This window comes from Poecilia mexicana, unplaced genomic scaffold (genome assembly GCF_051168715.1).
Source record: "Poecilia mexicana isolate PSO_F unplaced genomic scaffold, ASM5116871v1 scaffold_11, whole genome shotgun sequence".
Taxonomy (NCBI): Eukaryota; Metazoa; Chordata; class Actinopteri; order Cyprinodontiformes; family Poeciliidae; genus Poecilia; species Poecilia mexicana.
Window position 1 is genome coordinate 1,019,685 of NW_028263380.1, and position 10,891 is coordinate 1,030,575.

Here is a 10,891-nt window from a genome sequence, read left to right on the forward strand (position 1 = left end):
AGTAATATTTTACATTTCCTATCATCTTAACATCTTTTAATACAAAAACATGGTGGATCACCAGGCTTAGCAAGTTTTCAGGGGGAAACCCTGGTTAGGGTATTACAAAGGCTTGTTCAGGTACATTACTGAATCTGCCATCAAGGAACTAGGAACTTTCCATAGGAAATTTATTCTATAGGCCAGAGGTTCCCAAACTGTGGTGCGCGCCCCCTAGGGGGGGCGCCGTGCCATTGGAGGGGGGGGTGCGGGAAGCCGTCTGGATGAAAAAAACAAAAACAAAAAAAAACATGAACGCTGTTATGCGCTGGGTTTTTACCTTACAATGGCCAATTCTCTTTTATTCCTCTGTCAATTTGATACAGTAGTAGGGGCTTCCGCACTTCCCATATCTGTGTCCTCTGTCACTTTTATCAGCAGTTAAAACTGTTTAATCCGTTGTTAACCTGTTTTTCCGAGCCGCCTTTAAACGTAACATGAGCGCTATGACACTCATGCTGGGTTTACAACTGTGCGGCAGTGAAGGAGACCTGCTACTGCTGTGCAGAACTACGCAGGTGTGTATTAGAATCATGCCAGCAGACCAGCAAAACGCAAAGAACTTTTCACAGTTTTTCCCCCAAACTAACAGACTGTTGAGAAAAGCAGGTAAAGTTAGAAAATGCAGGTAAAGTTAGCTAAAAGATGACTAGTTAGCTAATATCAATACAACACCTTAAGCTTGTTAACAGGTAGCTTGTAGGCTACTGATGATGTTGTCTATGTTCAGCTACAATTCATTTTGCCCCCCAAAAAGTTGATCCCTCCCCCCTTGTTCGTCTGGAGCCAGGGCTGAGTATAACAGGGAGTCTCTAAGAATCCATCCTCCACCCCCTTCGCTCACACACATTGTTCAACCAGACAGCTATTTGAAAGCCATAGGAGGTGCCCAGAAATAGTTTGGAAACCACTGCTATAGGCAGTTTATCGTTGCAAATGATAGTTGCCTATAAACTTGTATCTTGATGTGAAACATTTACAAAACAGTTTTATGAAATTGTACTGATTGATACTGCAGTAATAACCATGGACTCATGTCACGAGAGCACACACTAGGTGACTACCTAGTGTGTGCTCTCGTGACAACAACAATCCAACAAGTGAAGGCTTTGCGAAGTAAAAGTAGTGAACTAGTATCTAGTCTGAATGAACTGTGTCACCTGTAGAGGTGGGATTTGTCTTTCCGGTAGAAGCGCAGCAGAACAGAATGAAAGGGAAGGCCCTTGATCCTCCAGCGAGCCTTGATGGTCCTGTCCTCCATGTGCTTGGTGAGCTTCAGCACATCCAGCCGAGCCTCAGCGTAGTAGCACAGGGACAGGAAGCGCCACAGGGACAGTGTGAGTCGGTACCCCGTAAGACCTCTATAATCACAGAATGAGCAAAAATCTACTGCTGCTGCTGGGAGCATATTTCATTGAGAATATCCCGCCTGAACATGCAGTCACCTGGTCTTCATGTTTAGCAAGCCATTGATAAATTCCACATCATTCGAGTACATGGTGTAGTCATGGTTTGTCATAAAGAAATTTGGAAGCTGCAAAAAAAAAAAAAAAGAACACAATTAGAACACAATTCATAGCGATCTGACACAGTGTACCTGCAGCTTTCCCAAAGAAAGAAAGAAAGATTCTTGACAATTGACTTTATTCATCAAGTCAAGTAAAGTCGAAACACTGAGCAAGACAAAAGAAGAATTTGAGTAGTTCTGAGTTGTTCCTCAGCTGTTTTTGCATTTTTGTGGCGCATTGCAGCCAATGTAATATAGGATAGTTCAATAAACAAAAACTGGACTAACTACCTAGTTCACTTTGTAGAATGTCAGAATATGATAAAATATGTCAAAGTATTAAAAATTAAATTAATTGTCCAATATAAAAAAGAAGTTTGCTTAGTCTTCACTTGCATCAGGAAACCAAATATCAAGGGATATTTTGCAAATTTGGCAGCTTTAGTTTATTAAGCCATAACTGATAGAAATTGGATAATAAGTAAGGACGTTATAACCACTTTTGTGATAGATTCATGCTCATTCTGTATGGTTTGTGGAAATAAATGAATGCATAGTAATGATCCTGAAAGTCACTAGCTTTTAGGCGCTGTCCAACCCAGTAATATGGGGCAGTTGATGGTGCTCACCATACTTGCAGAACTTGTTGAGGTTATTCATCAGTCAGTGAAAAGTATAGGTTGCCTGGCACACATTTGTGTTTCATGATCTCCATTTGTGCTCTGATCACGAAGTAAACATGGAATCGGTGCCTATGGTTGTGTGTGTAGTTGTGTGTTTATAAGATGTGAAAGATGGAAAGTTGGGACAGATGTATAATAACTCACCTCTAGCCTGAGTCTTTCATACATCAGGCCCAGTTTCTCCTCTTCCTCACTGTCTCCGTCCCCCAGAACCCCCCCAGGGCCCAGCGGGCTGCAAAGACACACAGAGGACGGTGGCAGCAGGAGCTGCTCCGTCCTCGTAAGTCCATGGTTCTGGCAGGATTTCATCAATCCACCAACACCCAAGTGTGTGCTTGGACAACGAAAACAATAAAACTGAGAGCCATACATAAATGGCTCCCAGTCCTCTCTTTCCAGCAGGTTTGTGAAGCAGCTAAAGTCTCTCTGAATAACGTCTGTTCCTGCCACCTGGACATTGTCAATGCTGATGTCATCCTCTCTGCTGCCGTCCACAGTGGTCAGTTGAAAGGAAAACACTGCATCTCTGCGGGGATTCTCCAAAGTAATCACATCTTCAGGCTGAATGTGACTAAAGGCAGGAAGTTTCAGCAGTGTGTGCAGACTGTTCAGTCTCTCCTGTGCCACGAGTACACACATGCTGTGAGACTCCTCCCAGTCCTCCTCGAAGCAGCCGTCTCTTTGCTGGCTGGCGTGGTGCAGCGGGTGGTGAAGCGGATGGTGCAGCAGCGGTTGTCTTGGCTTCTGATACCTCAGGCTGTTTGGGGGGGCCAGAGCCCAAGCTGCACTGCTTAGTGGACATGCCCGACACATCCATTGCCAGTGAAAGACCTATGATGGAGCATTGAACACTTAACACACCATTTATGCAAGGTTTCCTTGACACAATCTTTCATGTGCTGACATAAACACCTGACATTTTGCTGGGCTAACTAAAGATAGCAAATATATTCTGCACACACACTCTGTGGGCTTATGCTTTCCTGCTCTTCCTCATTCCACCACCAACTGTCCTCGTCTTCTCTCCTCTGACCTGAAGTTACAGCTCACACATCACTAGCGATTTATTTTACAACACTCGGTGTCCTTTCCCACTCATTTAGGTTTCACCAGCCCAAAGAACTTCCCTTAAAGGGACGGACGGAGGAACGGACTGACAGACAGTCCCTCCCTCCCTCCCTCCCTCCATCCATCCATCCATCCATCCATCACTCTTATCCCTAATGAGGTCATGAGGGGTACAAGTGTTGAATGGTTGCCATGGGAGATTCAAGGATTTCTCAAACATGCATGAAAGAATCAAAGCAATACTACAGGTATGTTTTCAAAGAGGGAATAACATTATGTAAAGCTAAAAAAAAATTTTTTTAAAAAATCCCTCTAACCCATTTTTTTTCTGCAACATTCTTTCAGTTTGCACCATTTAGTTATTGGCTCTGCCTGTCAAATCAGTCAACACATACTTTATTAATCCCACACAGGAGAAAGTAAGGTGTCCAAGTAGCAACACATTTATACACAAGTACGTAAAAAATAAAAAATGCACAAGTCTCTCTCCTCTACCTCTTCTTTGTCTCCACCTTCATTCTACATACTACAATCCAAGGCTGCTTTGCCACGGTCTCCAATTCTTTAAAATTCCAGACCATTTCCAGTGGCAATCCAGACAAAAAACAGCAACAATTTTGGAAACCTGCTGATTCCAGCAGGCCTTTCGGCCAGAAAACTGCAATTCTTGGACAACTGATTTCAAGTATTTAGTTTTCATCATTTTGATGATAAGGTACATAATATCTGTGTGTTTAATGAACTAAGACATGTTGATAAAAATCACCAGTTGGATGTTTGCAAATAATGGATGTGAGCTCGCATTGGGAAGGAGACTTGCCAATCAAAAGAGAGACAGTAAAAAATCTCTGTGTTTAGACTGTCTCTCCAGTTTATCCCAGAAAATCATAATCAACAATTAACTTCATTTTTTCTTTTTGAGATAATGCAAAATTGTGAGTCCATTGCAAAATCATTGAGTTTAAGTGACTGATACCTAACACCTGGATTTGATAGTATTTCTTCCACTACTCTGCTGCCTCAGCCTAATGCTGATATACATTTTGAACATTTCCATTTATTTCTGAATATATTCACTCAGTTACTCAAAACATGAAGGGGTGCCAGTGATGGTGAGCAGGACTATAGATGCCACATGTATAGTGATCTTAGAATCCAACAGATTACCTGGCTGAGACTTCGACTCCATCTTTGAATGGGTCTCCTTCTACTCTGGCTGCAGACACAACCCATCCAGAGGGCCACCCATCCTCTGCTCACAGCCATCCAGTCGGGGGTCACCAGCTGAACATCACCAGAGACCACCGCAAAGCAGGGAACCCAAAGAGCTGCCAGCTGTCCTGAAGCTCAAATCTAAGGGCAGAGAAGAGTTATTCTCATGATTATTATTTTAAAAAAATATTAGAAAAAGGTTAAGGAATTGCTCTTTATCAGGTCTTCCTCAGTTTCTAACTTATGGTCAGAAAAACATGTTCAGCAAAAAAAAAACAGTTCCTCTAACGTAAAGTTCCTATAGCTTGAGGTCAGGATTGAGCTCTCAGTCGACCTGTATGTCAATGTCAAATTTATTTATAAAGCACTTTTGAAATAGCTGAAGCTGCACCAATGTGCTGTACAGAAGTCAACAAGTATACTATTTCTAATAAAAGAAATTATCAAATAACTTACAATAATTACAATAAATCACAAGTGGCATTGAATAAAAATTTGTGTAAAGATGCACCTTGTTTCATTTAAGTCTTGAGCATGCCTAATATAAGAAGGCAGATTATTCCATAGATTGGGAGTCGGAAAAGAAAAAATGTGATCCCCTTTACTCTAGAGTCTGAACCAAGAGACATCTAGGACATTTTGATTACTTGATCTTAAAGATTTAATTGTAGGTGTCAGAGTTTGTAAATAAGGAGGAGCTAAGCAATTTAAAGTTTTAAAAACCTGCAGTAAAATTTTGAAATCAATCTGATAGGGTACCGGAAGCCAATGTAGGGAAGCCAGGACTGATGATATGTGAAAAAGTCTCTAACTGAAGACTGTTGCTGTATGAATTTCATGATTGTCGTAACATGTAAAAAAAAAAAAAAAAAATCATAAGTTATAAAAAAAATAAACAATGTTGCCATCATAGCAACTATCTGAAAGTAAAACAGAAAGAACAAGAATTCTTAAAATTCTAAAACAAAATAGAATTGTTCAAAGAGCAAGACCTCAAGCAAAAAAACTGAAATCTACACAATGAACAAATCAGAACTACAGCAACAGAACCACAGTTCTAACGTAGGAAGAACATAATGGCAAAATTGAAAGATTAAGCCTAATCCTGCCAAAACTAATATTTTTGGGTTTAACTGTATATTGCTATATTCATTCTAAATTTCAGCGCCCTAATTCTAAAAACTGACCAAACGTCTCCCCGGGCCCCCAACTTTTGTTTTGAAATTTAGAAGCTTAATGAATGCACATTATCTGTTAAACCTACTAAGTCCTAAATGCAATGTAATAAAAGAAAACAGCATATTGGTCACATATGATGTGTTTAACACACTTACTACACATGACAGCTGTTGGTGTACAAAAATCCAACATAGATTCAGGTTAAATATGAAGCCACTGTATTTTCCTTAGTTGTGCATATCTGGTTGATTATTTTGAGAAACAAATACATAATAACCATGCTGCTATGCAGAGTTGTCAACAGTGACAGTCATGACGAACAACGGCAGCTAGCTTCGTGCTAAGCTAAGGAAGCAGCTGAGTCTCCTCTAAGTCCGGCTTACTGACCTCCTGCTCTGTTCCTTCCACGAACGGAAAGCTGCTCAAATTCGTCTCAAAGGTTTTGTTCTTAACCACAGAACTACAGCAGCAACAGGACGAATGAGACAGTAAGAGGCTACGTAATCAAGGTAACTTAACAAATGTCACTCCCCCTGAGTATGTCCTTGCACTACGTAACGTAACATAACGTAACGACGGTGCTTTCGCAGATGTAGGAAATTCCATAGACATGAATACGCATTTATGTCTATGGGAACATGGAAATTCGCAAATTCTTCTTCTTTCTCTTTAACCTCTTTGGAGTGACGTTCGGTGCTGCCACCAACAGGAGACTGAACTTACTGCAAATATCCAAACCCCAAAGCACCGATAACATTAGAACTTCCTTTGCTCTTTTTTGAGAGCAACTTGAGATGAGTGATCTTACTTTTCGTTGCACATGCAGATTGGGTGGGTGTGGGGGTCGGAAAGAGCTTGAGCCCCTGCCCCTTTTATCCTTGATGAATCTAGTGCCCTTTTGGTTTTTCTTTGAATTTTTCAATTTTTCTTTGATCTGTGTGTCAGGAGGCCTGCTTGTGCACCTCAACAATAATATTTACCACAGATGAACAAAAAAAACCAACAATAAGTGTATTAAGAGACTAATATTTTCATTTCAGGTAGCATTAACATCTGTGTTATTGTGGGGCAATTTCAAGTCCATGAGTGGGTTAAGTCGTCAGCCTGAAAAAGTTGACGACAGGAAGTTGGCCATATTGCATTGAAGTTCAGATTTTGATCACATTTTGGCAGTTTGCAGCCTCCACATCTGATCAAACTCATCAAGGGCACTGTATCTCAATTATTTTCTGTCATTAGGATCATGATATTTTTCTACTATTGCGAATCAGATCATATTTAATGTTTTATCTGTACAAACCACTGGCTCTATTGTATGACCTGATTATCAAAACAGCTGTTTTATTGTTCCAAGTCTCAAAATTCCATCTCTATAACATCAACTGTTTCTGGCCCTCACTTACCCCCACCACCATTTATGCCACAGGTCTTGATCATATCCAGACTTTATTTCTGCAATGCGCTGCTCTTTGGTTTACCACAAATTTCTTCATAGACTTTAACTGGTTCAGAACCACTGAGTTAAAAATTATCTTGTTAACATTCAAAGTCCTCCATAACCTAGCCGCTCCTTATCTTACTAATCTCTTTCACCTTCCACCCTTTGCTGCTCTTTTGACTCTCTTCTTTCTAAGCTGTCTGTCCACCTGTCCACCATAGAACTCAGGTCTTTCAGCTATACTCTGCTCCCCAATTCTGGAATAAATGGAACCCCCAAACAACATCTTTGCCCACTTTCAATTTCCTCCTCAAATCTCACTGGGATTATCAAACCCTACATTACCTTCCCACACGTCACACCACTGACACTTATATGCATTTCATGTTGTTCTTTGGAGCAGTTTTCAACCTTTGCTCACAATATGTTGTTTATGTTGTCAACAACATAAACATAAACACAATTTATATGGTGCTTATTTATAAAGCACCTTATAAATAAGGTGCTTTATATATAGGCTGTCCAGCTCTTGGATAGCTAATAAAACCTTTCAGTTTTTATAAGCTGAAAGGTGCTTATAAATAAAAAGCATAATTATCACTTAAATGCCCTCAGTCATGTAAGATACTATTACCCTGCTGTCCCAGGCTCTTCAGGGGTCTGTTTGTTTGGATGAACAAACTTTTGTGAATTGCATGTTTACTGCAGCTTCAGGTTCAACTGAAAACAGTTCTACACCGGGGAAGGCACTGATGTAAAAGTAACATGAAGCAATTATTCAAGGTAAGGTCACATTTGTTTGTTGTGTGCTTAGTGATATACTTGTAACCCATGTTATTTTAACGAATATGAATTATACACCACATTGCCGATTGGTGGCAGTAAATGGTTTCAAAGTAGTCTAAAGCTACAGTGATATGAGAATATGGGTTAGAACAGTGTTTCTCAACCCTGGTCCTCACCGCCCCCCTGTCCTGCATGTTTTACATATTTCCCTTCTGCCATACACCTGTATTGTATCTCTGGGTGATTAACAGGCTTCTGCAGCACTTGATGGTCATGCAATCATTTGAATCATTTGTTCTGGATATTGGCATTACAATGGATAGAGGACATAAAACCACTGCAAACAATAATTTGCTCAGATTCAAGCATAAAATATAATAATACGGATAGTAGGATCGACATCTTATTAGAAATATATCATACTTTATTTAGAATACAAAATATGGGGTTAGTAGTTGTTTTTGTATGGGTTCCAGCATATATAGGGGTAGAAGGAAACGAGAGGGTTGATAAAATGGCAAAGAAGGCAATACATAATCCTATTAGTTTTACAGTTAGGACAAGTAAATCTGAAGGGAAAAGTAAAGTCAAAGAGGAGCTGATGAAAATATGGCAGAGAAGGGGGGATGAAGGTTTAACAGGAAGATGGTTTTATAAAATTCAGAAGTTTGTAGGAAGGAAAAGAAAGGAAAGAAGAAACAGGAAGGAGGAAAGAATAACAACAAGGTTAAGGTTCGGTCATATAGGGCTTAATTATTCACTTTTTAAAATACAGAAGCATAAAACAGGAAAGTGTGAATATTGTGAGAAGCTTGAAACAATAGAGCATGTTATTTTAGAGTGTTATAAATATGAAGAGAGAAGATGATGTTGAGAGAGTGTGAAGGTATTATAGAAAGGTTTAATTTATTAGATTTTTTGAGGAAGGACTTGGGGAGTAGACATTCAAATAATTATTCGATTTCTTAAAAAAACAAAGTTATTTCATAGAATCTGAGTAGAGTGAGATGGTTGTGAATGTGTAAAGAATAACGAAGAGTGGTACATAAAGTTATAGGCAAGTAAGGTTATATAAGTAGGTGTGTATGTGTGAGTGTATGTTTAGTCAGAAATTAATGTAGGGATTAGGGATTAGGGAAGTAAAAGTAGGGGAAAGTATATAGATCATCATGAACCACACTCCATACCAGTAAGTGGCGGTAATGCTACTAAAAGTTTGTTGCCAACCGCCGTAAAACCAACAAGAAGAAGAAGAAGCTGTTCTGGATTAGAGGCACATCTAAAACATACAGAGCAGGGGGTCGGTGAGGACCAGGTTTGAGAAACACTGGACTAGAACAAACAGACGAAGAAGGAAAAAACCGTTTATGTCGTCCCTTTATTGACAAAACTCAGTTTCCTTTTTAATATTTTTCAAGAATTACTTTTCTTCTATGGTTGATTTTTGATTCCTGTGTACCTGGACCTGGAAGAACTTTGTTTTTGAGATTAAATTAATTTTTTTTTTTCTTGCTGCAAATCTCTGGTTGTTGTTCTTTTGTGTGTGTGTTGAGAGGCAATGTGTGAAGAACGGTGAGCCAGGATCCAAAAGAGCAGATTCACATTGTGTCCACTACAATGCCAAAGAAGAAACTTTTTCTGTTCCACTTGATTGGTGGACAGAAGAAGGTTTGCACATATTAACACCACCCGGGTAGCTACCATATATTCAGATCTGAAAACTGAACTGAACTGAAAACAAATAAAAGGAAAAAAAAACTCTTGAACTTGACTGACTTGACTTAGGACTACTAAAAGAAAACATTGACTATTTTGTTCTGTTTGTGTTTATGTCAGAATGTGTAATAAATATGTGTTTTGTTCAACACATTGTTTCCCTTGCTCCTCCTGAGTTGAACCTAGTTCTATTTGATTATAAAGATTCATAGTCACTGACTCCCTTATTGCAGGTGACATACCAGATAAGTACATCTTACATTCTGAATATGTGGTGTGAATTTATAAGGTCAGATTTATGATGTTGTGTAACCAATCTGTTTAAAGCTGGAAGGATCTGTCGTCTATACCTGATAAAACAAATAGATGGACAGGAAAGGAGCTTTTTGTTGCTAGGAATACAGAGATGCAGTCTTCCCAAATGACTTGACTATTCCCAAGACAACAGCTAATGGGACAGAAATTGATCAATAATGATGTAGTAATGTGAAAAACTATTGCTTCCAAAAGACAGGTCGCGATTCCACATGGATGGAGAGAGAAAGGGGACTGTTTGGTGGAACCTCTTGAGAAAGTAACTTTATCCAACACTGTTTTGAGTTGAAAATGAAGCTTTCCAAACTACCATTTTTTTCCCAAAATACCCCCCCCCCCCCCAGAACACTTCATTCTAAACTCTTTCTAAAATGCACCTAAATTCTAAATGAATTTAGGTGCATTCTAAATGGATTTAGAATGCACCTAAATGAATTTAGGTGACCTAAATTCAATCATACCCATAGGACTTCATAAGGCAGAAAATAAATGCATGGTAAAATGGTAAATGACATGTACTTGTGCAGAGCTTTATCAAGTCCTGAGGACCCCAAAGTGATTCACACTGCATTTTTAGTCATTCACTCATTCAAACACATTCTCGTAGCTGTGGCTACGAGATAGTAGCCACAGCTGTCCTGGGGCGATCTGACAGAAGTGAGGCTACCATAACTCAGTGCTACTGGGCTCTCTGACCCCCACCAGCAGGCAAGGTAGGGGAAGTGTCTTGCCCAAGGACACATTTTTAATGTAACTGTACTTACAAATGAACTTACAAATGGAGAGTTGTAGAGGAGGAGGAGATTGGGAAGGGCTCAATAGAAAGTGTCCAGAGGTATCTGCCACTGGATGTGTTAACTACTTTTAATTAGATTACAGCAGCTATGGTCATTGGGTTCCTTCCCTTTCCAACATGGCGCCCATGTTGACGCGTCGCTGCAAATTCTA

The 10,891-nt window shown here is 39.6% G+C and overlaps 1 protein-coding gene across 2 annotated transcripts in view; it reads right to left on the bottom strand.

Moving 5' to 3' along the window:
• Positions 1-6,305, bottom strand: part of cunh6orf136 (chromosome unknown C6orf136 homolog) — a 13,306-nt gene extending 7,001 nt beyond the window's left edge. Inside the window, exons 1-6 of one of the 2 annotated variants that reach the window (XM_088010031.1) lie at positions 6,076-6,305; positions 4,465-4,650; positions 2,374-3,060; positions 1,485-1,573; positions 1,200-1,400; positions 1-259 (exon numbers count right to left, since the gene is read on the bottom strand). The exon at positions 1-259 is cut by the window's left edge and continues 2,960 nt beyond it. In XM_088010031.1, coding sequence (XP_087866157.1) covers positions 214-259; positions 1,200-1,400; positions 1,485-1,573; positions 2,374-3,060; positions 4,465-4,563 — 1,122 coding nt within the window. In that variant the 5' untranslated portion in view covers positions 4,564-4,650; positions 6,076-6,305 and the 3' untranslated portion in view covers positions 1-213. The remainder of the gene's footprint in view (positions 260-1,199; positions 1,401-1,484; positions 1,574-2,373; positions 3,061-4,464; positions 4,651-6,075) is intronic. The other variant, XM_014969625.2, reaches the window with a different exon arrangement.
• Between the last annotated feature and the right edge of the window lie 4,586 nt (positions 6,306-10,891).